The 26,253-nt window shown below is 35.9% G+C and overlaps 2 protein-coding genes and 1 long non-coding RNA gene across 3 annotated transcripts; all 3 read right to left on the reverse strand.

Moving 5' to 3' along the window:
• Nucleotides 1–1,792: 1,792 nt before the first annotated feature.
• On the reverse strand, nt 1,793–3,275 carry LOC136814249 (uncharacterized). The gene is made up of 2 exons (XR_010847614.1): nt 3,195–3,275; nt 1,793–2,959 (listed from the first exon to the last, which is right to left on the reverse strand). It is a non-coding gene; the product is annotated as an uncharacterized lncRNA (long non-coding RNA).
• A 1,533-nt stretch (nt 3,276–4,808) lies between these two features.
• LOC136814250 (uncharacterized) lies at nt 4,809–9,091 on the reverse strand. Its single transcript, XM_067070766.1, has 4 exons — nt 8,599–9,091; nt 8,126–8,204; nt 7,365–7,481; nt 4,809–5,899 (listed from the first exon to the last, which is right to left on the reverse strand). Exons 1-4 carry the CDS (start codon nt 9,037–9,039, stop codon nt 5,409–5,411), a joined length of 1,128 nt encoding a protein of 375 aa, XP_066926867.1. The 5' UTR covers nt 9,040–9,091; the 3' UTR covers nt 4,809–5,408.
• A 3,125-nt stretch (nt 9,092–12,216) lies between these two features.
• LOC136814163 (ubiquitin-conjugating enzyme E2 J1-like) lies at nt 12,217–19,558 on the reverse strand. The gene is made up of 9 exons (XM_067070677.1): nt 19,458–19,558; nt 18,971–19,044; nt 18,521–18,652; nt 18,272–18,356; nt 17,646–17,751; nt 17,202–17,270; nt 17,096–17,154; nt 15,639–15,706; nt 12,217–13,226 (listed from the first exon to the last, which is right to left on the reverse strand). Exons 1-9 carry the CDS (start codon nt 19,495–19,497, stop codon nt 12,699–12,701), a joined length of 1,161 nt encoding a protein of 386 aa, XP_066926778.1. The 5' UTR covers nt 19,498–19,558; the 3' UTR covers nt 12,217–12,698.
• Nucleotides 19,559–26,253: the final 6,695 nt, after the last annotated feature.

Raw genomic sequence — 26,253 nt, forward strand, 5'->3', positions numbered from 1 at the left:
GGTAAGACTGAAACAGATCAGAGAACAATAAGGAAACCATGTTTGAATGACAGCCCCAACAGCAAAAGCTTAATCAGGTGGCTATTCTATCACTTTCCCAATAATTATAGACATTTATGGCTATCTTTGATAACTCTGCACAACAAACAGTTATCTTATCTATCATCATCCATATTATCGTTTCGTAACTATGAAACAAAGTTCAGTTCCAGCATGTTGCTTCAGCCTTTCCCTCCAGCTAGGAAAAAGTACCCCTTTTTTAAACCTGACTGAAATTCGAGCCGTTACTAGCAACCCTGCGGGGCCCAAGGCGCCGAGTATGCACCCGGCACAGTGACAAGCCGTTACTAGCAACCCTGACCCTACCTAACTGTTAGTTAATCAATTCCAAACAACAAAACCCCCGGAAAGGTGACTATCAGCGATCCGTGGATAAAAAAATAAAAAAATGAAAAATAAAAAAATGAAGGTAACTTTGGGTGATCCGATATAACTCTCTCCTAATCCAGCTAGCTTGTGCTATGATAACCTATAAAATTACTTTTTTCCTTAATGAAAGGCTAGGCGGTTTCTAGGCGGGTAGTTGTGAGAAACGCTCGCAGGTTATCCACAAATTAAAAATCTACAGAATGAGTAGATTAATACTTGATTACTATTTCTACGCATTGTAGTAGATATTAGAGCTCTCGAATTTCTACATCATTGTGTAGATTTTAGTTAATTTACATATCTCCCTATTTAGTAGAAATTTGTGCGATACTGGCCTGCTTAGAGAGACTTTTTTCGATTTTTGAAAAAAGTCATACCCTTAGAGAGACTTTATTGCAATATTTTCTCTGGAAATCAAAAAATTCCCTAAAAATCCTGAATTTTCCGACCCTTAGAGAGACTAATTTAAAACTTTCTGATTTTTCCGACCCTTAGAGAGACTTTGAAAGGTAAAAATCCGACCCTTACCGTCCGCACATTACCATCATCCATTTTTGCCTAAGTACCCCCCCCCCGGATTTTGCATAGCTGCACAGTTCCGTACTTCTGAATATGGTGAATTTGTTCCAATAAAGATGACGGGAAAAAATGTTTCCAACAGGGGAGTGTCTTTTTATAAGTGGAATTTTCCCCAAAAAGGGAGATTTCGTCCAAAATTAATACAAAAGAAAGACGCTGTACTTTTTTTCAAAGCAAGAGAGAAAGGGACGAAAAAAATCAATAGAACGGTCCAATCTCATTTTTTGCTTAAAGTAAAGTTATAGTGTTTATTTCTATGACACTGGAATCCTGAAATATAGCATGCTAAAATTCAAAAGTAAGATCCTGAAGTGTGTCTACAAAAATTAGACGGGTCTGTGTTGATTCTGTATAATATTATAGTAAACTAGCAAGTAGCTTTCGCTATGATGCTCCCGATGACAGGCATTTGACAGTGATTGATTGAAATTCAGAAAAGGCGAAATGCCGTGTTTATTTTTGTCAGAAATACAGTGATATTGCAAAGCATTCAATTTTTCTCAGCCATAGCTTGCACTAAACATGCCCCCTTTAATAGATACATTATAAAGCTTGAATTACAAAGCTTTTCATGTTTTATAGGCAGGGACTTTGAATAATCTTCAGGAAATATTTAGAATGACTTTCTTCTCAAATACATTTTCTTTGAAACAACAATAACAAAAATAGAAATAACAAACATATCAAAACATGAATTTATAATTTCCAAGACTATATTTTGACAAAGATATAATTTTCAGCTAAGTTGTTGTCTATATCGTAATGTAATATTGTTTTGTAAAGAATACAGTGGATACAGAAGCATTCCAAAACCAAAATGATTCAAAATACAACCAAACAACAGGAACACAACATGAAATATCCTTCAGGAATTTCTCCAACAAAAGGAGTGTTAATGTCAAGTTTGTGTACTGTCAACTGCTCTAAAATGGGATTACTTGAGATAACATGGGGCATACTGCTTTCGGGTCAGCTTTTTCTCTCTATCGTCACATCCTCTTCAACAACAAACAGATCCATGTTTCTTGGACAGTACAAAAAAGATGATTCTGTGGAGGTTCGGTTAAAATGGTTGCTGTTTTGGTGTCCCATTGCACAAACATTGCACAGCTCCATTAAAAACGCAGACAATTCATACCAATTCTTGTTCAACATTTTGAAGTCAGAACTCTCTTGTCATTAAAATGTTATGTTAAAATGAAGTTTGATGATTGGTTGAACAACTGCTATCTTTGTGCAAACTCAGCGTATTTGAAGCAGCGATTCAGAGCTCGTAAAAACATATAATGTCAATCTGGCTTTAAAGCAGTTGACGGTACATCCAACGTGTAAAACTACTTTAATGGTTAATATGGTATTTGTCGTGAATGAACGAAGGCTGGAAGGCAAAACCATAAAGCTGAAATAGGAATAGACAGATAGAGAAGAAGAAACTGTCAATAGATAATTTGTAATAAATATCCAGGTGATGTCAATCAGACTGTTTGATTACCGTGAAAAAGAGTAATCACTGAGGGAAACTGGTATCGCCTCCAAATAGTATGAGCTTTCTGGTAATAAAATTGTAAAAATTCAAAAGTCAAAAACATTTAATTTACATTTTAGCTTGGACAAAGTGCAGACCAAGAAAGGTCTGCAGTCAGCAGTTTGGAGGCAATGTAAAGTTTCTCTCAAACACCAATCTAACATTATCAAACGATAATAGGTGTTAGATTACCGCAACCAAATCGAACAGTAACGAAACTAAAAGATTCTGGTGAATTATGTTCGAACGACCCTGCCGATTCCCCGGACTCCAGGGATTTTCTTGTTGCGTGTCCGAGGATTTTAACATTACTTTTTGAGACTTACCCCGGACTGAACGCGTGGTTCGCGTGGTCTGCGAGACGCACTTAAACAATTGGGCGATCACACATGGGCGTCAATTTCACCATCCCTCAATTGACATCGCCTGGAGATAAACAGAAGGTTCGTTAATGGTGGTATGCAAAGTTTTTTCCAATTTCTGATAATAATTACCCAAAAGTAACAAGTATCTAATCATTAGTCTAATGTCTAACTGATGATGCCTGAATATAATATACACCAACAACAAAGATACAAAGCAAAAAGAAATTCTGTAAAATAATTTTCAATCAAACATCCTATCTGAAACATTACTTTTGATAAAATAGTATTATACTTACTATCAAAGTTGCAGGACAGTCTGTGGGATTATACCTTCTACTTTCTGAAACCAACTGGTCCCAAGTTGCTTCATTGCTTTTTGTTGTGGTGAAGGCTTCTTCGTAATAGCGAAAGACATGTACCTATTTTTCGGATCCGGCATGCGGGAATAGTGTCAGGACCTGCAGGCGACCTGGTAGGGTTGGGTATGGGTGTGGTTTGGGTGTGGTTACGTATTAGATTGGCTAGGAATTTGGTTATTATCAGTTAGGGTTAGGGTTGGAGCTCGAAAAAAGCACTCTTTTGTGATTTTCTCTTAATACAGTCTGGTCTGTAGTTTGTACAATATAAATAGCCGTCAGAAACGCTCTTTCGGCATGAATCCGTGGCGCAGTGGATAAGGCATTGGGCTTCAAAACATCGGAACTTTGCATTTAGTGGGTTCGAATCCCACCGGTGGCGATCTGTCGGTAAGTCAATCAGTAAGTTAGAAAACATAGTAAATAACTCACACAGAACCAGAAAGTCAGAAAAACTACGAACAAGAGACTGGAAAGTACGAAATAAGTCCAGATCTGTCTTTCGTCTTTACGAAGAAGCCACGACCTTTTGTTGTATTCCAAGCTATGACTTTGGAGCGCTAAAGACGCTAAATTTCTGTTCACGCGGTGTTGTTGTATTCCAAGCTATGACTTTGTGGAGCGCCAAAAACGCAAAATATCTGTTCGCGCGGTCGAGCTAGCTTAAAAGCTCACCACACGGCAATCTTTTATAGATGCGGTCACTAGGTTACATCGTCCCGTTTTTTCTTGAACAATTTTTCGCCAGCTCGATCCCCAGCCTCGTGAAGCAACATAGGCTCCCTTCGGGAGCAATAAGTGCAGCTATGCAAAATAAACCACAACGTGTTACATAAAAACAGTGTGCTTTTGTTTAGTTTTCGTAGATACACAACACTTTTTTGTATAACTTGGCTAACTCGAAAATTCTTATTTGACAAAAAAAATCGAGTTAGCTTATTTTGACAAAAAAAAAATTGAGTTAGGGAAATCAAAAATCGAGCAAGAAATTTTGGATGTTACGTCAAAGTTTTCGTTTGATGACGCCATAACTAATAATTTTTTTTGCTAACTCGGTTTTCTAACTCGGTTTTTCTAACTCAGGAATTTCGAACCTCGAAAATCGCGACCCTTTGAGAAAGGAAATTTCGATGTTCGTGAATTTTGGACGTCTAGCGAAACCATAGCCAAGGGAACGGGCTTGGCAAAATCAGCGGGGAAAGAAGACCCTGTTGAGCTTGACTCTAGTCTAATATTCCCCTATTAGTACATTCAAAAAATATTTTATTTTGTGTTTCATTGTGACATTATTGTGATTTGTAAATAATTGAATTTTAATTACCGTTTCATTTAACAAAGAAAATATGTTTTAAAAATAATTCTTTTTTTACTTATAGAGGTGGGTGATATGACACAGGGGGGTGACACAGTACCTTTTTAGAGGTTCGTGCTGGCTGAATATAGCTCAATGGATTATGTCTAGTGTTACGAGATTAGTAAAGTTATATTTTAGAATTTAGAAATTCTTCAAACATTTTACAAATGATTAAAAATAAGGCAAAATATAAAGTTAATAGACACATTTATATAGAGATACACCCCTGCCTCACACCCCTGTGAGAATTCTTCACCTTTGGGATGAGAATGTCTATCAAAATGATCTCAATAGGGGTAGAAATTCTATTGTTTCTAAGTCGAACAATTCAGTGGGATGATTTTGGAGTTGAATTTTTTTCCTTGCAAATGGGGATGAAATGAAATGAAATTTTCCAATTGGGCTGAAATTGAAGGGTAATTTTTCCGCCGGGTACGAAACTTTAGCCAAATTTTCCAGGTGGGGATGGGGTCCCAGTGGGTCTGTGGCACAGGGATATTAATCTTACAAAAGAGCAAAAATAACCAAAAAACAATAATAAATGCCGATAAGATTTATCTGAGAATCTTAGCTTTGCTTCGCCCTGCTTTCCCTGAGATTCTATTTGTGACTGTGAGGACATACTTTTATTATGCCCGTGTCTCTTTTTTTTCTCAACATTTTCGAATTAACCGTTCGATTTAACCGTTAACCCAATCAAATTAAACAAAAGAATTCTTAAAAAGGTTTTTGAGCTTTTCTAAGACTTTACCTTGGTCTTTGATACTTCCCCAGGGGTTTTGATCCTGTCAACGTTCTTTTTATCGAATGTATAACCTCCAGTTTCCTATTTTCATGTTAACGTAGTCGTCGCAATTGTTTCGCTGTCTTGTTATAACAAAGTGATACATAAAGGGAAGATAAAATGCATGGTTATATAAATCTCCTTTCGATTTTGTTGCCTCAACTGATAACTTCGAATTATCTTCTGATAGAGCTCTAAACGCTGTAGGAAAATCAGTTCCATAGGCATTATTTATCCACGAGTTCATCATAACGAGACTATCCCGATACTCGATCCCAATTGGTAGAAGAGAGGTCACGAGACTGACTGTACGGCCGTGGATTGGTCGATAGCAGTAAAACCAAATTTCATTTATCGGTTGGTAAGCATTGATTTCAGCCAAATGTGTTTTGTCGAGGAGAAAGTCTCCGGTTTGGAGCTGTGCAAATTGATCAACATTACCGTATGTAATATTGGTCGATACATCATCTTCAAAGATACTGTAGTTACCAATCATCAGCCAGTTTCCTAGATAACAAAGGTTGAGTTAGACTATGCTATAATCTAAGACAAATCACTATCTAAGAAATAAGCCCAAAACCGAAGAAAACTCGCAAACGATTTTTTTTTTTGCCGAAAAGAGTTAACAGTCGGTAAATTTTCAGTTTCTTCGAAACTCTCCCGCCGAATTTTTTTCCGTACCGCCGAAACGCCATACCGCCATATTTTCCCGCCTTTACTATCACTGTAACGAACGATAACATCGTCTAGCATCCCCTCTGATGTTTTCATATAGGGGATGCTCGTCATGTATAAAATTCCCGTGTGAGAGTAAAATCCCCGTTTGCTTTTGAGTTTTAGAAACTTGGTTAGCTTGATTTGTATTTAAGTTTTATATGAGAGATCTTTAAATTTCATTAAATTTGTTTTAAAAAGTTTATTGGCGGGATGTTAAAATAAGATCATTGGATTACTGAACAATAGGGGAGAGGGTTCATTTATGAGATGAATATAAGCCAACGAAATCTTATAGTTTTTTCCGGGTCACCCGGTAGTTCAATTAGGTTTCGAGAATAATTTGAAATAGCTCAATTCAAAAGATTGGGGAAAGCTCAATAAAGCTCGGTTAAAATTAATCTAAAAACAAATCTTCCATTCTGCGCATACCACGCTCTGTTTTAAAGGGATATGGCAAATACAAAGGGATATTTAGCCAATCAGTGCGCTCAAAAACTCATTTCATATTCAACCCAAATCTGAATGAAAAAGATACTAGGTAAATTTTCTTACGGAGCCATGGCCTTTAGAGTGACATGTGCCATGCGCGGAGATTAGAATCTGCTTAGAGATCATGTTAAAATCACTCGAACTTCATTGGGGCTTTACTGAGACCCTGAGGTATTCAGAAAAATTGAATTGTCAGTCGAAAATAAAAAAAAATGTAGTGTTTCCGGAAACCAGCCGGGTGAAAAAAAAATTCTGTCCCGGCCACAGACTATGGGTTCATGGTCCATTATATAGAAAATCAATTTGACCGTTCAAGCTATCAAATGTCGTTTGGTTAGATATTCCCGCTTGTAAATCAAGTTTTGTTCGTTAGCATAGTTGATACATTGGTATTCAGGGCTTAATTCATACTATTTGTACATAAAAAGTTATCTTTAAAGTTCTTTTTCAATGATCATAAGTTATCAAAAATAGCAAAAAATAATTCATTACCGGCCGGCCACATGAGAGCTTTTTCCCTCACCGGCATTCCGGAAACACTACAATTTGTTATTTTCGCCCCAAGTCTCCTTTAGAATAAACCTTATCGGAGTTTTTGATTTTTCTAAAAAAGCGATGCATTGTGGGATTGTTTCGAGTGTATTACAATAGAAATCTCTTAGGAATTCCTCAAGGGAATTCTATTGTAATACACTCAAAACAATCCCACAATGCATCGCTTTTTTAGAAAAATCAAAAACTCTGATAAGGTCAATAGAAATTATACCTCCGTCAGTTTGAGTATCACAGAATCCTTTGGCGGAAATATTTCCAAATTTTAAATTGTAGTAACCGGATGGAAGGCGTTTTGATGTTACTTCTTTACAGGAGCAATAAATTTGTTCTAGAAAAAAAAAGCAAAATACAACCGCATACTGGTTCCAAATAAACGGGGGGGCTAATTGCTGGGGGGTTGGAAAAAATAAGGTAAGTATAAGCTAAAATCAAGCTTTTTAGAGCGAAATAAGGGGCCTTCTCTTTGACAGTTGAAAATATTCCTAAGAATTTATAAACGGGGGGTCCTGATAAGGTCCGGGGGAATTGGAAAATTCTCGAAAGATTAACAAGCGGGGGGGGGCGTTTATTTGGAACCTAAGAGTACATTCGGAAGCCCTCTGTTTATTTCACATTAGAACCTGAAAGTGATTTTGAAAAGAAAACAAATCATGTCTGCAGCAGCTGTAAGTCAGATGTAGAGATAGCCTGGACGATCAACAGTTTAAGAGCCCTACGCACAGTTTCCTAAGGGTTAGCCAAGCAAAAAAGTGAATAGTGCAAAAATCATGCAAAAATCATGCGATGTTGATTTTCTGTTGTAAAGTCACGTGACCTAGGTAGAATTTCCTATCGACCACGCCACACTTTTCAGCCAAGTTACTCTGTCTAGCCATTCGGGCTTTATAAATCTGCGGTCCTAAGTGGAGGGGCCTAAGTAAATGTTTGAAATCACAAATTTTAAAGGTTGATGGAAAATGGAAAATAACTTACCGCAGTGGAAAGAGTTGTTATGGTAGATTGGTTTGCATCTACTGCACCCTCCATCACATGGATTTTTAAAGCATTGGTTCTATGGAAAAATAATTAATAGTTAAGAAGCATTTTTAGGCATTATTTGACCGACGTACCGATGGTTCGAGTACATAATTAGAGATCATTTGGACAAGATTTTTTGAAGTTTCTAGACATTTTTGGCTTAAAATCCATAAGTAATTTTTTGGGCTAAAATTCGGAAAGTCCTTAGCAACTCAACCCTGAGCCCAAATTGGGTTTTATAGTAGTGCAATGTTTATATTACAGTTTTTAGCCTTGAGCTAAGTACACGTTGTACAATTATACAATTATGATCGCTTTTAAATAAAAACTTTGCTTTTAACTATCAAAAACAACAAATATTCATTATCCAGATGATCGTGAACGGACTATAATTAGTGACATAATCAGATACTCTGTATTCAACTTACGGCTATGACGTAATGTGTCGTCTCCGAATCAGCGATCAGTGCTCCATCCACTTCACTATATTTATCAGTATCCAGGATTTCGCAATTAAATCCACCATTTATCTTTTTGACGTTCAAACTTTTACAAACACCATGGGTTTTAACGCATTCTTTAACACAGGAAGTACGGTTTAGTAGATTGAAAACAGCGAATGGTACGACGTTTAATTTCTGGTTTTTCAAGTATTTGATATTGATATAACTATAGTTCAACGATGCATTTTGGTGTGGACCATGATATCTAACAGCAGGTGTAAATGGGGAGTTACTTCCAAGTACTGACAATATTAATGTACCAATGTACACTATACAAAAAAACAAATTGATACATAAATATCTCATAGTGTCGTTTATAATCTGATTTTTCTTCACAAAATTATTTACAAATTTTCGCTGGCCCATTTTGTGAGAAAATTACTACCTCTTGAATTTCATAAATAATGAAATAAAGCTAAATTCAATAAATCACAAGGAATTCATAAGAGGTGTAACCATACCAACTAATTCAAACATTATGACAAAATAAATGTCACCATACGGAGACCAGCTAAAACTAGATTATTTTTATTAAAAATTCATGGTTTTTCAAACGGTATAATCCACAGTACCGCAAACCTCCGGAATCATGAACGGCCGGAGTTGGGACCCAGAAGCCGAGCGGGGCTTTGAGACTAAAATTCCAATATATTTTGATTAAAAATCGTAAGTTGGTCTTATATCGACACCCCTCATCCATCTCCGAAAACCCTTCTTTGGAGAGGAATAATATTTTTTTTTCTCTTAGACCGTAAGCAAAGAAACATAGTTTCAATCAGTAATCCCGACCTTCTTAGTTTTCCAAACTCTAAAGAAGGGTGTCGAAATTGGATGAGGGATGTCGACATTAGACCAACTTACGGTATTTGATTTGATTTAGGCATGAAAAAGAAAATTGATTGTATAGGATATATTGGTCATAGAAATTGTGTACAAATAATACTAAATAACAAACTAATAATTACCAATAAAAAAGTTACTATACATTACATAGATAGCCTTACCAGAAAAATAATTCGCTGAAGAAACTATTACCCAAGTTTCTTACTATTGGGCTTTCCAGAAAAATTTTTAATATGGTGGGGGGGTTGGAGGATATAGCATTTTTTGAAAATTTACCCCCCCCCCGGATGTTGTGACTTCTGACCCCCCCCCCCGAACAGCAGGTCTAACCCCTCGGAGAAGCATCAGTTGACCCCATGGACAATCAAATTTACCCTCAAACAGAGCAAAATTACCGCCAAACAGAGCAAGTTTACCCCCCGGACAAGACAAATTTTGTAGATTTTTCACTACCCCCGGACACTTTATCATCCACCCCATGTACGGACATCTTCTGGAAGAGCCCATTACCCAAAAGAATTGCAGCGTATTATTTATTCACATAGTAACGGCGTTATACTTTAGGCGTACAAACTTTCGCGAGCATAAACTTTCGCGAATCAAGACGTAAAATTGAGAATTTTCACATGACAAAATGGCTTAGAGGGACAAATACTTCTTGGATTGGCTTGAAACATTTTTCCTTTGACTTATTAGTCTTTAAGGCTAAAAAGTGCCATAAAAGTTACATTTTATTCAAAGCTTGAAGTTTTAAAGATTTTCTATTTTGTCAAGAATTTTTCGCGAGTATAAACTTTCGCAAATGGCCCTTCCTAGAATTTTTAAAGACATTTGCTTTCGCAAAAAGGGCCAAAATACGTGAAAATCGCGAAAGTTTCTGCTCGCGAGAGTTTGTACGCCTAAAGTATTCCTTATAAACTTAAGACTTCAAAGAACGCCCACGAAAATACTGTTAAAAAATATATTAGCTTTCCGAGCAGCTTCCATAGCCAAGTCTTTTGTCTACTATGAATCGTATTTTTTCGTACAACGTACAAAAAAATACGAAAGAATGTTAGCCCTTCAAGTGTCAGACCCCCTTTTAAGGTATTTTCATCTTCTTGACATCTTATCATTCGTTTTTAATATCTCAGACAAATCATTTTTTAAGAATGAAACGCTGTTAAATATTGGCAATTATCACAATCAAAATTTTTTAGTGTTTTAAATGGATATGGCAAATACAAAGGGATATGGCAAATACAAAGGGATATTTAGCCAATCAGTGCGCTCAAAAACTCATTTCATATTCAACCCAAATCTGAATGAAAAAGATACTAGGTAAATTTTCTTACGGAGCCATGGTCTTTAGAGTGACATGTGCCATGCACGGAGATTGGAATCTGCTTAAAGATCATGTTAAAATCACTCGAACTTCATTTGGGCTTTACTGAGACCCAGGGTATTTAGAAAAATTGAATTGTCAGTCGAAAATAAAAAAAAATGTAGTGTTTCCGGAAACCAGCCGGGTGAAAAAAAAAATTCTGACCCGGCCACAGACTATGGGTTCATGGTCCATTATATAGAAAATCAATTTGACCGTTCAAGCTATCAAATGTCGTTTGGTTAGATATTCCCGCTTGTAAATCAAGTTTTGTTCGTTAGCATAGTTGATACATTGGTATTCAGGGCTTAATTCATACTATTTGTACATAAAAGTTATCTTTAAAGTTATTTTTCAATGATCATAAGTTATCAAAAATAGCAAAAAATAATTCATTACCGGCCGGCCACATGAGAGCTTTTTCCCTCACCGGCATTCCGGAAACACTACAATTTGTTATTTTCGCCCCAAGTCTCCTTTAGAATAAATCTTATCGGAGTTTTTGATTTTTCTAAAAAAGCGATGCATTGTGGGGTTGTTTCGAGTGTATTACAATAGAAATCTCTTAGGAATTCCTCAAGGGAATTCTATTGTAATACACTCAAAACAATCCCACAATGCATCGCATTTTTAGAAAAATCAAAAACTCTGATAAGGTCAATAGAAATTATACCCCCGAACAGCAGGTCTAACCCCTCGGAGAAGCATCAGTTGACCCCATGGACAATCAAATTTACCCTCAAACAGAGCAAAATTACCGCCAAACAGAGCAAGTTTACCCCCCGGACAAGACAAATTTTGTAGATTTTTCACTACCCCCGGACACTTTATCATCCACCCCATGTACGGACATCTTCTGGAAGAGCCCATTACCCAAAAGAATTGCAGCGTATTATTTATTCACATAGTAACGGCGTTATACTTTAGGCGTACAAACTTTCGCGAGCATAAACTTTCGCGAATCAAGACGTAAAATTGAGAATTTTCACATGACAAAATGGCTTAGAGGGACAAATACTTCTTGGATTGGCTTGAAAACATTTTTCCTTTGACTTATTAGTCTTTAAGGCTAAAAAGTGCCATAAAAGTTACATTTTATTCAAAGCTTGAAGTTTTAAAGATTTTCTATTTTGTCAAGAATTTTTCGCGAGTATAAACTTTCGCAAATGGCCCTTCCTAGAATTTTTAAAGACATTTGCTTTCGCAAAAGGGCCAAAATACGTGAAAATCGCGAAAGTTTCTGCTCGCGAGAGTTTGTACGCCTAAAGTATTCCTTATAAACTTAAGACTTCAAAGAACGCCCACGAAAATACTGTTAAAAAATATATTAGCTTTCCGAGCAGCTTCCATAGCCAAGTCTTTTGTCTACTATGAATCGTATTTTTTCGTACAACGTACAAAAAAATACGAAAGAATGTTAGCCCTTCAAGTGTCAGACCCCCTTTTAAGGTATTTTCATCTTCTTGACATCTTATCATTCGTTTTTAATATCTCAGACAAATCATTTTTTAAGAATGAAACGCTGTTAAATATTGGCAATTATCACAATCAAAACCTCTTAGCAAAAAATTGTTCTTCCCCTTGCATGTTGAGGAGATTGTTTTTTCCGTCCATGAGGGAGAGGTAGCCGAAAATCCTTTAAAATCTAGGCGGATTTCGTTACATGTCTAAGAAAAATCTCTAAAATTTTGAAGAAACTAAGAGATACCTCTGAAATTTCGACGAAAACACAGAGGGTTTAACCATCAAAAAATATATCCTTTTCAGCAAAGGAGGTAATATTATTTTCTGGAATAACCGTTCATCTCCTTTTTTTTTATTAATGTTTTCCCATACCCGAATTCTCCATTCCTAAACGTCTCAATATCAAGAGTACCAGTGGTACTAATACAATCCATAACATATAAAACGAAACAGTTTCTAACTTTGATTGTCCTTGTGTTTGATTATGTGTTGGTGTCGGCGTCGTTGCCGGAGAAGAAGAGCGGCTACTGTCGGCACCTTGTCGGCGTTGTCGTAAGTTCGTCGTATCAGTATTTTCGTTTGTCGTTGTTTCAGTAGAGCCTGTATTCGGTTGAGCTGACGATTGAGTTGTTGTAGTTTCGGTCGTTGTGGGTTGAGAAGACGGTGTTTGTTGCTGAGACGGTTGTTGGAATTGTTGGTTGGCAAACATAGGGTTTTGTTGTTGTTGTTGCATACCATAGAATTGGTTGTAGTTAGCATACATTTGAGACATCTGTGCAGCAGCTGCTTGTTGTTGTGAGTTATTTATGGCAGATTGTGACGTCGTTGTCGTTGTTTGAGATTGAGTTGGTGTTGCGGCTGACTGTTTACTTTTATCTTCCCCCTAAGAAACACAAATTTGGAATAATTATAATATATACACGTTTTTCTTTTTTTAAGAAACACACTTTTAAGAAACATGAGGCTCAGAAACATGTTAGAAACATTTAAGGCTAAAAAGGCCGATTTCTTAGGAAACATTGAGACTGCTTGGTAAAACTAGTTTCTAAAAAAAAAAACGTGTAATCTCCCAATATTCTAAACTTTTTGAGGGAAAACCATCTTAAAATATTCTTCTCAACGGTAGTAGGATCCAAATTCAACCTAAATTCAACATGTAATGCATACTTCAAGGAGCATCATGGCATTTTTGTGAAAGTTTTGAGAATTATTATGAGATAAATAACATTTTACAAGTAAATAATGATTCACACACGGTGCTGTGATATGCCTGGCTTTGTGGTGTGGTTTCTATACTGAGGATACGCTGTACTTTCGAGTCGTTCTACCGGGTGTCTCTGAAAAAACTTCCCCCTGTTTGATTCAAAATTGAGAAGAAGTGAAAAAATATATTAGCTTGATTTTTTCGAAATCGTTTAGAGGAGGGTTTAACCTAAATTTTGGTATATCAAACTTTAAAATTGCTTCATTAGATCAAAAGTTATGACAAAAAGAGTAAAAAAATTGTTTTCAAAAAGAGCGAAAAAAGACGAAAAAACAGGGTATTAAATTAGACAAGAAAACACTGTACTTTATTGACAGTAAAGTTTTACTTTTGTACATCTTTTTTGTTTTATTATTCGTTTTTAATGATTTTTATTGCCAATTAAGAGCTCCTTTTGGATTCATTAATGAGCAAGAAGTTTAAACAAGCAACAAACTTTTATCAAAATGTTTCCAAAAGTTTCCAAAGCTTAGCGAGTCTATTTGAGTGGAGAAGAGAAAGTTTGAGTGTCTTTTTCTCTAACAAAAGATTTGATACCCTGTTTTTTCGTCTTTTTTCGCTCTTTTTGAAAAAAGCTTTTTTACTCTTTTTGTCATAACTTTTGGTCTAATGAAGCAATTTTAAAGTTTGATATACCAAAATTTAAGTTAAACCCTCCTCTAAACGATTTCGAAAAAATCAAGCTAATATATTTTTTCACTTTTTCGCAATCTTGAATCAAACAGGGAGAAGTTTTTTCAGAGACACCCGGTAGTATAGTTACGATACAGCGTCCAGCAACTCGAGCTGGAAGGGCCAAATGAGCGTAGTAATTTCGCTATCCTTGGATAGTGAATGCTGTCATGGATAGGGCCTGTTTAGCCTACACAATAGACAGCTCGGGATGAGCTGAAATTTTTATAAGATACTTCACTAATTGGTCATTTAAAGTAATAGAGATGACGCGATCTTTAGAAAAAGCAACAAAATTGTTTTATGATAGCTTAACGACCAACCAAATCAAGTAAGAGCTTGTAAAAACTCCAACTTATCCAACAGCTCCAGCCTTCTTGGCCTTACTCTTGGTCTATAGGCACTGTTATGGGCGGCCACTATTGACCCCCACCGGGAATTCGCATATTAATAAATTAAACAATAGAAGTTTCAAACAAAAGAAGTTTATCAATAGAGATTTACAATAAAAAGAATGTTTAAAAGACAATTGATTGGCAGTGCGCATATCCCGAAGAGTATGAGTTTTACGCTCGATACGAAGGAAGAGATGACGCTACCTAAAGTCTGTCTCGAAATAATTTGCAGCTGGAGACAAAAATGGCTGTAACTTTTGATAGAGTTCGAATCAAGTTGCGATTAAGTGCTTGTTAAAATGATATTCGTGAGTGGAATATTATCAAGTAAAAAAATTGAGAAAAAAAAGGAAAATGAAAATGAAAAATGAAGAAGAAAAAAATCAACTTTTTGTAGAAATGTGGTATAATTACCATTTTCACAGGAGTGATTTTTTCAAAAATATTCATTCAATCAAAAGATATCAAAGAAAGTTTATTGCTGGTTGACTCTATAAAATAGTAAAAACTGGTAAAAAACGACAAAAAAAACAGCCTTTTGTCGATCAACCAGCAATAAACTTTGTTTGATATCTTTTGATTGAATGAATATTTGTGAAAAAATTTTTCACATTGATGATGATCTAAGATTGAAGAGTCACTCCTGTGAAAATGGTAATTATACCACATTTCTACAAAAAGTTGATTTTTTTCTTCTTCATTTTTCATTTTCATTTTCCTTTTTTTTCTCAATTTTTTTACTTGATAATATTCCACTCACGAATATCATTTTAACAAGCACTTAATCGCAACTTGATTCGAACTCTATCAAAAGTTACAGCCATTTTTGTCTCCAGCTTCAAATTATTTCGAGACAGACTTTAGGACATGTTCTGTTCATCTGTATGTTCATCTATCTCTTTCTTTCAAGTCCATATGAATATTCTTATATAAAAAACACGTGTATGGAAATTTTTTCTGTTACCTTGAAATTGATTTGAGAAGCAAGTTCTTTTACTTCTTCAGTTTCTTCCTTTTCTTTCGTTGGATCTCCTGAAGAAAAAAGAAAGAAAAAGAGTGTAGTTTTCGTAAATAGAACGCCCTTTTAAAGATTTTGTTTTTAGATAAGAGTGATATCGTTTACAAGCTTTTTGACATAGAATTGACGAGCCACCCCCCCCCCCCCAGCGGTTTGCGTGATAACGTGATAGGGACTTTTTTGTAGCGTGATTACGTGATTTGGAAATTTTTTTTTCGTGATTGCGTGGTCAGGGATCAAAACGTGTTCGTGATTTCGAAAGTTTTTGAGCCGTTATACGTGATTTAGACTTTTTCAAAGGGATGCGTGATTATTCAATTTTTTGCTGATTTGATTGATCGTCATTGGAGGCAAAGATTTGCGTGATATCGTGATCAGAGTTACCGCTGGGGGCCTCATTGACATGGATGTGGAGCAAAATTGGTCAGAAAGAGGAAAAGAAAAATTATTGTTTGTTTATTTAGCACCAAATGGAACACAATATAATAATAGGAGACACCGGCCTGATATAAGACATAAAACTAAAACCTTTAAAAGATCCGTGAAAATGTAAAATTTAATTTCACGAAAAATTTGTCCAATTTAAAGGAACAGTTGAGTGGTTACTTCTTGTATTTGATTTCTTACAGTATATGTATCTTGTAAAGCCAATGTTTTTCTCATAGTAATTTTTTGTGTACCCCGACCATGCAGAAATCAAGGGAACTAATTTTCGCAGAACTAATTTTCGCGTTTTATTGTGTCTACCACGAAAATTATTTCTGCGAAATGTAATTTGTACTAGTAATAACATGGTTGAGAGGGTGATTTGGGATTAATAACCCCGAGGTTCATTGAAAGCATTTCAAAATAGCACGAACGTAGTGAGGGCTATTTTGAAGTGTTTTCAATGAAACGAGGGGTTATTAATCCAAAATCACCCGAGAATACCATGTTATTCCGCGTTAATTATATGGTCAAAAAAAGAATTGAAGAACGCTTAATCGCTATTCTTTTCGAAACTTATATAAACATTCGAAACTATAAAAAAACATTCGACTGACACTCTTATTTTGATTGGCTTAAAAATTTCGTACGATATTTTGTTAGAAATTTTTGTTTACATCAGGGCGATTACAAAAAAGCGGAGCTATTACGGATTTATCGCCCCGCTCGTCCTTTACAAATCTAAGCTAAATGTAATCAACCATATAATTATACTAAAAATTCTCAAAAACCCCTAGGAATATGAAAGAATTTCGGCAAAAAGTGGGTGTCAAACACGATAATTAGTTCCACAAAATGCACTAATTTAGTATCTTCGCACCGCGAAAACAAGTTCCGCGAAAATTAGTTCTCTAAGGTTATCATTATCAGTATTAAAAAGGGCAATTTGTGACGAATCGGAAAAATGAAAATCTTACTTTCTAAAAGTGATGCTTCGTTATTGCTCCCACAAGCCTCGCAAGTCCAGGTTTTCGATCTAAAATATGTACGAGTTAGTCAAATCTTTTTGAAAATCAATCCTACACTTTCTTACTTTCTAAAAGTGATGCTTCGTTATTGCTCCCACAAGCCTCGCAAGTCCAGGTTTTCGATCTAAAATATGTACGAGTTAGTTAAATTCTTTTGAAAATCAATCCTACACCCGATGAAAATAGTTTTTGTGTCTTTACTGAATGTTCGATTTACTGTAAAGTTTAGTATTTTATCGATTTAGCTACCTTTGACAGATTTTGAAGGATCAAAACCGCCAAACTCGCTGGCGGATTTAAGACAATAGAGCAAGTACGTCGGAAACATACGAAGGGGCGCAACGCTCGTTAAAAGACAATGAAATTACAATTACAAATCTCTTCAACTGATAAGTTTGACATGGTTTAAAACCGCCTATGAAATTATTTTCAATTTTGAAGGAAAAACCTGCAATAATGTATAAAAAGACAAAATATAAAAAATTAAGAATCATCATACCTTTTAGCCATGACTTTCCGTTCCTCTGGCGTATGATCTAGAGCGCCGATGGCTCCACCGCCGGGTGTTGGCATGAAACCAATCAAAGCGAGTAATACTGTACGAACTGTAATTAAGAAGTGGAATATTAATTTCAAAGGGAAAATGATCTTTTACATCGTAATGAGCCATTCCATCTTATACCCATACAGGGGCATGGACGAACATTTCCAGGGGATTGAAGCAGAATTTCCAGGGGGTCTAAAAGGGTGTTATTTTCATTTTTCCAGGGGATAAAAAATTATTTTAAAATTTCCAGGGGGTAAAAGACTGATTTTGGTTTGTTTACCATCACTTCAAGGTATGAAAAGAAATTCTCCAAGGGTTTCTTTGCAAATTTTGACATTTTCTAGTTGGTATCCATACATTTCCAAGAAATGTTTTTTGACTTGAAAAGGTTCGTCTACCCCCGTGTACGGAAATTTAATAGAATGGCCCAAAATCACTATCGAGATTATCTTTTCAACAAGCATAAAATCTTATTCGAATGCTATCCTAGAAGTTATTTATTTTTGTAATTTCATTGACAGTTAATTTGAAAAGACTTAATAACCAAAATAACCATGCAAGTTAATGAAAAAACTTACTACTCCAAGATGGCTGCCATGTTTCAGGATGATGCGCTGACATACTCAGACAGATTTTCTTTCCAATCTCAAATCTCCCATTTGGCTACAACAAAATAACCGCAATGATAAAGGAATAGTGTGGAAAATCATTTTGCATATCATTCCCTTGGAAATCAATTATATTCTGTTCATTAGTTAATCACATGGTCAAAACTAAACGCAAAACTATACAAAGATAAAGGCTTTGAGACCGGACTATATGCTTACAGTTAGTAAGATGATGCTCGGTGGTTTCATTGGATACTCGGGCGGTAATGTAATTCTACCATGATACCGCCCATCATCAAATTCTGTATCGGGCGGTCCTCTAACAGTGAAATGCCATTCAAAAAGATTATCCTGTGAAAACAAAGGTCTGAAATTTTAAATTTGCTCGAAACAAAAAATATTGGCATACCTTGAAAATATTATTTTGTTTAAAAAACCTTTAGCTAAAATTTGTTCAAATTTATAATAACTGAATCTAGAGGTTAGATTCATAATAAGTTTATTGGTGTTTTAATCAAAAGCTTCTTATATTTACATTTTTTGTCAGTCCAAATATTTGAAAAATCTTGAAATATCATTGGAAAAATAATATGTACTCCACCACTATGAACGGATTTTTTCAGAAAGACTCAATATATTTGAAAACTAGGCCAATAAAATCTAACTTACATCCAGAGGTTGAGCAAAGTATTGGTCAGTAGGTTCACTAAGTTCAGCAGCTTCTCTCATTAACCGCTTCACAGCTAAACATAATTAAATAAGGTCGAGTTAACACTAGTAACACGATGGAAAAATTGGTCTTTATAATACTTGAGCATGTTTCTAATTTATAATGCGGGTTTGGAATAAAGATTTTCAGATAATAAAACGGGTTGATGTGTTGATCTAGTTGCCAGGGGGTTGGATATTGTACTTCTGAAAACTCTTAAACAAGGCAAATATAGATCAAGCTTTCTAGTGAAAATTAAGAGACTTTTATTGTGATGATAAATCTTAAATTTAATAAACGAGGGGTCCTAATAAAGTCCATGGAAGAAAAATCTAATGGTGTTTTTATTAGACATATGAGATTAATTGTTAATTAACTAGATTCTAATCACTGACTAAGTAACACTACAGCAGAGTGATATCAGAATTAATAAAAGAAAAACCTTACCTGGACTTTTCAGGTTGTATTTCTTTGCTAAATCTCCCATGTTTTTAAATTGCTGAATTATAGATTTACTTATCACTTATTCTCATTATCATAAAAAGTCTGTAAAAGCAACATAAATAGTAGCAATAAGTTAAGTTATGAACGAAGATTGTTCAGCTGGAAGATCAGAGCTAAATCTGCACCGTATCCCCCGTCTGAAACTTTAAAAAATTTAATGTCAATTTCAAAATATGTTATAAAAGAAAGACTGCTTTTATTTTCACAGTCTTTACTACATAATAGTAAGATTCACTGACCCTTAGTGATTTACTATTTGTCCTGTTCAGAGGCAATTTCCTGAAATATTTCTATTCATCCGTATTTTCAAAGGAAAATATTATTTTCTATTTACAGAAAATTCAGTTCCTGTAATTTTGAAGGAATAATAATAATTGCAGACGCTTGCAGACTGATGGAAATGAGGGGACCAAATCATGAAACATCTGGTAGGTGAAAAACTATTATCTAGTAAACAACACGGGTTCATGCCAAAGAGATCAACGGTAACACAATACTTACATACCTTGATAAATGTGCGGATTCGATCTCAAACAATAAAGTAGTTGACGTGATTTATTTTGACTTCGCGAAGGCTTTGACACCGTACCACACCGCAGACTGCTGAAAAAGCTGAATGCTTATGGAGTCAGAGGATCGGAGCTCAACTGGATGCAGTCTTTTCTTATTGACCGTTATCAATATGTAAAGGTAAACGGAACATTGTCGAGAAGATGTTATGAGTGGAGTTCCACAAGGAAGTGTACTTAGTCCACTACTTTTTCTTTTGTACATCAATGATTTACCAGAGGCTACAAAAGCAGAAATGCTCCTGTTTGCTGACGATACAAAACTGGTGGAAGAAATAAACAACGACGAAGATGCACTCAGGCTACAGGAAGACATTGATGCCATGGAAAAATGGTCAAAGGACTGGCTTTTAGAATTTCATCCGAACAAGTGTCATATTTTAACACTGGGTAAATTTTGGAACATCAAATATGCCCATCCCTATACCATAGCAGGATCTGTTCTAACATGTTGACCAAGAAAAAGATCTAGGAGTGATAATCGATAGTGACCTGACCTTTGAAGCCCATATATTCAGTAAAATCAAGAAAGCTAACTTTATTGTTGGCTTGATTAGCAGGAGCTTCGAATTTCTCTCACCAGATATGTTTCCATTTGGAATATGCACATATTGTATGGTCTCCAAGGCTAATCAAACATATCAATGCAATCGAGGGCGTCCAACGAAGAGCTACAAGGCTAGTTAGTTGCTATAGAAACTACTCATATGAAGATCGGCTACGAATCATCAATCTACCTAGCCTAAAGACCAGACGGCAAGTTGGTGATATGGTGGAAGTTTTCAAGAACCTCCACATTAATGACGAGTCTATAAGATCAGAGAAATTTACTCCTCGGACACGACCAAGACGTCAGCATGATTACGAGCTTCAAAGGAACTTTGCTAATGACGGTATGAGAGGCTACCAAAGCATCTCTCTTTTTTACCTTGGAATGATCTAGAAGAAGATATTGTTGAAGCATCATCCTTCCAAGTCTTCAAAGAGCGTTTGATAAAATAATGGGAGGAAAAACTTTATAAAATGTAAAATCAAAAGCTCTGTTTCAAATAGGTCAATAGACCTGCAAAATATATTACTATAAAATAAAATAAAAATTATAATAACAATAATAATAATACCTGACACGGGCAATACACTAGAAATACAAATTTTATTTTAACCTAAATTTCCACTTATAACTTTCTTTCGAGCTCGGTGCTCTTTTCGTCTTTCATAGATCGCAATTCGATTTGCATTCACATTTTGACAGACTTTTACAATGGTTCGTCTCCATAGTTGACGATCAACAACCAGATCCTGCCATTGGCCTAAGATTCTTCCAGATTTAAGAACACTTTTGCACGTATCTTTATATCGTAGTTTCGGTAGACCAACAGAACGAGTGCCTTTGTCAAGCTTACCATACATAAGAGCTTTAACGGGAAATTGTCGTCATTCTTGACACATGAGCAAGCCAACGATTTTTAATGAGTGTTATTTCTATATCGTCAACATCTGCTCTTCTTAGTACTTTTTCATTGCTTACAAAGTCACTCCATTTTATTTGGAGAATCTTTCTCAAATGCCATTGTTGGACTGTGGGAAGCTGATTGATGTGGTGTCGATATAGTGTCCAGCTTTCAGAACCATATGTGAGAATATGTGTTAAAAGCTGAGCATACACTTTCAGTTTTGTTGATATTGTAAGGTCATGCAAGTCGAAAACACATTCACAAAGCCTGCCATAAGCAGAAGACAAAGCTTGTATACGTGTGATGAGCTCTGTGCTCATTGAACAATCGTTGGTAACAATGCTTCCAAGGTATTTGAAATGTTTCACACTTTTGATTGGTGTACCGCCAATGAAAAATTCCTCTTCCGGACCAATCTGAACCAATGGACATTGTCTCGGTTTTCTTTATATTGATCAAAAGCCCCATTCGTTTAGCCATGTTATTATAAGCATTCTATTAAACGAGATCACCGTCATAACTAAATCTGATTTTTACGCTGAATTTATGACTAATGGTTGCGTAAGCGAGCAAGAGAAGTACAGCAGCGTAAATGCCATACAAGGTGGGCGCTAGCTTGCACCCTTGTTTTACACCACTATTGTATTCAAACGGTTCGGTTAGGACACCATCTACAATTGACGAGCATTAACTTCGGCTCCAATTCTCCAAGCCGAGCCTAGGTTGTTTTGAATTATGACATCAAGAAAGATATTGATAGACTTTTGGACAACTCGAAAGAACATTCGCCAAGTTATTGGCTTACCAGAGAGCTACAAATTGGCACTGATTGCATCGACAAGAAGACATTTGACCATTGGATTTTAAAACCTTCAAATAATGTATTTAATTGTAGGACTTCAAACTGACCAAATGACCCTAATACCAACAACATCGGAACTAAAAGTTTTCCTTCAAGGATGTATCGCAATGCTACCTTCAATTCACCTTTGGGGATACTCCTTCAGTTAAATCTTTCTAACATGAACCTAAAGAAGTCAATCAATCAATCAAGGACACATCAACTAATGATTTCAATCTCAGATGGTTGTTCGGGCTAGAACTATCTGAGATTGGTGAAAATTAGATTATTAGTTATACGACAAACTTCTATCCTTGAAAAATGACATTCTCCAAAACAAAGTTGTTCTTTCTTCCCTTACTTTTTTAACCAATGTGCGAAACAAAATGTACAAAGAGACAGACTTTTTTTCTTATATCTCGGGAAAGGAAACTTATCATCTCCATGGAATTGAAACATTCAATTGCCGATGATAAAGTCTTCAAGCAGTTAGAAACTAGCCATCAGGTCGTTTACTCCCCGGAAATATTCAACCTTCTGAAGTTTCATTTATTTTTGGTTGTGCCTTGTTGTGCTTCATTTCAATAATAACAAAGATGAAAAATTACCCGCAAGTAAAAAAGAAGTATTGCGTAGCGAATAGAATATCTTGCAAATAATTATATGCATAAAGGCCGGTCTCCACTTGCGCGCGCTTCGATCGCGCTTTTTCGAGAAAAGCTTCCACGCTATTGGTCAAAAGAAAAATGAAGCAACTCCATTGGCGCGAACTGACGTAATGGTTGAAAAAAGTTGAAATGTGTTCAACTTTTTTTTCAAGCGCGCGCTACATTTTTATGACGTAATCTTTTTTCCAAGCAAAAAGGATTGAAGCCCAAAAGTGCGATCGTAGCGCGCGCAAGTGGAAACCGGCCTTAAAGCTGATGAAATCCTTTCTTTTTTATTCTTAGGTGACGTCACCATCGACCCTGACTTGACAGTAAGAACAACAGAGAAACAAATTTGGCTATGCATAATTATTACAAACGGCTGAGAAAGTTTGTGTTACGCAAAAATTGCGCCATAAACAAATGTTTCGAAAGTCAAAAAGACAACTTTTGTAAGGATGTTAAGTTTTTTGAATATCAACGTTTGTGACGAACTGATGAGCTAGGCGACCAATTAAGGTTGGGCTGGACAACCTTTCACTGAATTCATCTTTTTTTTTATCTTTTGTTCGCAAATGCAAATTGAATTTTTGTATTTTTTAATTAGGAAAATATAATATAATGTATTACATAATTGATTTTCAATGCAAATACTTTTTTACTTTAAGAATAATCTCATTACTTACATAGTGTGCACCCCCCCCCCACTCTGCAGGGGGGGGGTTTTGGATTTTTGGGTCCAAAACAACCAGGTGGGAGTCTGAAATTTTGGACTTTCAGGTGGGGGAAATAGGTTGAGGTGGGACTAGAAATCTTTAGGTGGGACTCTTATGGAAATCTTGAAAGAAAAATTATTTCAAATTTTAGATTTTTACATATTTGTCTTTGAATCCTGCATTAAAAACTTAAATTCATATCACAGTTTGTTGTTGTTAAATTGAATTGCTTTACATTTCCTATCCGTGAACAAGTAAAAATTGAAGGGGAGGTCAGCACATCGAAATTTGGTAATTAAAAAATTTTTATTAAATAAAATCCCTATTTTAGGTGGGACTTGGAAAGCCAACTATCAGGTGGGAGTTTCTCAAGTGCTGGGACCTGAAATTTTAGGTGGGACCTTGACCCCCCTGCACACTATGTCACTTACCCCCGGATTCTTTTAGTAGACACTTCAGTCATGTGACTAAAAACATGCGAATATGATGAACCCGACTGACCGAAAGTGTAATTACATAAATTATTGTGGAAGTGAACGTTTAAAGTTAAAACATATATTTGGGAAGATACCCAAATCAAAAAAACATTTTGCATGTGAGGAATTTTTTAGTAGACCTTTTTACCATGAAGCGAAAATAATAAAAAGAACTCGGTTTTCTTTTGAATTTAATGTGACCATACTTTACAATAGTACCACGGATCATCAGTATATAGTATTCAATTATCATTCCTAGAACTTTGTATTTTTTACTGCTCTATTCACATACTGAATTTGAAAGATTCTCTACGTGGCGTTTTTTTTGCAAACTCCAAAAAACTGATTTTACCTTAAGTGCGGCATAGGCATGGCTCCGACTGAGGTTCTAGGTCCCCCCCACCAAATTTAGGTCCCCCCTGAGAACAAGGTCCCCCCAGCCTGATAAAATTTTAGGTCTCAGTATAGGGGAAAAATTTTATGGCATTCACAAAGCTCTATTTACATGTGTGTGAACTTTTAGAGAATGCAATAGAATGTCTTTGTTTTTTCATTTTAAGGATCAAATCACTCTTTACATGAAAACATAAAGGTTTAGAGAAATTAAAAACCAACAGTAAAGAAAAATATTTAGGAAGTTTAGCCCCCAGAGTTACATAAACTAATGCAGGTCCCCCCCCCAAGATAGAGCTCCCCCGGCCTGTTGGAAAAAACAAGCTGCTCCCACCTCTTATATGGCAAATTTTAGGTGTAGCTCCCCCCGCTCAGGCTGGGGGGGATGCAAGCCATGATAGGGTACAAATCAAGTCCAAATATTTGTTTCCTGTAATTTTTGTATTAAGAGTTAGGTCTATACTGGCAGTATAGACTAAAACTCGTATATCAAGATTACGGGATTTCAAGTACGGGCCGGTTTTACTTTTGTTTTGAGTGGTTTCATTTTCAATTTCAAGCCAACATCTTAGCAACGGGGTGCTTGCCCATAGTTACATGGGTTTGTGCAAAAAACTAAACATAGAAAATTTTCCAAATCCCCAATTTCGATTAATGCAATGAAAAATGAAACTTTTCTATGTTTCACTTTTTTGCACCTATTCTTCAAAATGAAAATATTTTAAGATTTTAAGTTCTTCTTTTATTCAATGATTTTCTACGGCACTTTGTTGACAATCTAACTCTCGCATCAAATTCCCGCTTTCTTCAGTAAATTGAAGATGAGAAAAAACCTAAGCCATGGATCACGGATTGAAACAAATATGCGAAGGGTGGGATTGTACAGCCGCCCGTTGTGCAAGGTACTGAAAGGCCATGGGTGCCAAAAAGAAGGGCTGTTTGAAATGCGGCAATCTCATTGGTGGAAATTTGATAAACAGCTGCGAAGGAGCGCTGAGAAGCAATCAGTAGAAGAGACCACTTTCGTTTTTGTTGCAGATTTCTATAAAAACTTCTCTCAGGGATTACTTGTCAATATTCGAAACCACACATGAAAAGTATCTTTGGTTCAGAAACTCAAGCTCTGTACGCTACCACTAGAGCACAAAGCCACCGCACAACTTCAAATTCATAATCTACTCATAGCATAGCGTAGACTGTAGACAGACCCATATATATTGATATACCAAATGTTAGCCCCAGCCAGTTAGTCACATTAGTGTCCCGCCAAAATGTGTATCAAAGATTAATGCTGCGAAAGCGCTATATCATTTACTTGACTCTCAAGCAAAAAAATGCGCCGCAAAACTTCTAAAGGGATTCATGAAAAAATAACCCAGTGCTTTTTAATGAAATTGACATCCTCAAAAACTATGAAAAATTGCCTAAAATTTGAGCCATAGATGAAAGAATTTGAGCCAAGCCAACCTTAAGAACTAATTTGAAGATCAACTTCCCAAGAAAAAGATCTACGGGGGAGACAGAACCCACCTAGATCCGCGCACTGCCGGTTAGGCTATTTCCCGGAAATTTTGCCGGACCTCAAACACTGACCCATTTACATGTGCGGAATTGTTTTCACTTTAGCGTATAAGCAAGGCCTT

This window comes from Clytia hemisphaerica, unplaced genomic scaffold (genome assembly GCF_902728285.1).
Source record: "Clytia hemisphaerica strain Z4C2 unplaced genomic scaffold, Clytia hemisphaerica genome assembly, whole genome shotgun sequence".
Lineage (NCBI taxonomy): Eukaryota > Metazoa > Cnidaria > Hydrozoa > Leptothecata > Clytiidae > Clytia > Clytia hemisphaerica.

What these genes read in the sequence shown, in the direction of transcription:
- LOC136814250 (XM_067070766.1), bottom strand. Translation starts at nt 9,039, where the DNA reads ATGGGCCAGCGAAAATTTGTAAATAATTTTGTGAAGAAAAATCAGATT. An exon ending in TAACAACTCTTTCCACTGCG is followed by an intron (nt 7,482 to 8,125) that starts GTAAGTTATTTT and finishes TTTTTTTTCTAG; the next exon opens with AACAAATTTATTGCTCCTGT. An exon ending in TGATACTCAAACTGACGGAG is followed by an intron (nt 5,900 to 7,364) that starts GTATAATTTCTA and finishes TTTGTTATCTAG; the next exon opens with GAAACTGGCTGATGATTGGT.
- LOC136814163 (XM_067070677.1), bottom strand. Translation starts at nt 19,497, where the DNA reads ATGGGAGATTTAGCAAAGAAATACAACCTGAAAAGTCCAG. An exon ending in CGAGCATCATCTTACTAACT is followed by an intron (nt 18,357 to 18,520) that starts GTAAGCATATAG and finishes ATTTTGTTGTAG; the next exon opens with CCAAATGGGAGATTTGAGAT. An exon ending in CTTTTAGAAAGTAAGAAAGT is followed by an intron (nt 17,155 to 17,201) that starts GTAGGATTGATT and finishes TACATATTTTAG; the next exon opens with ATCGAAAACCTGGACTTGCG.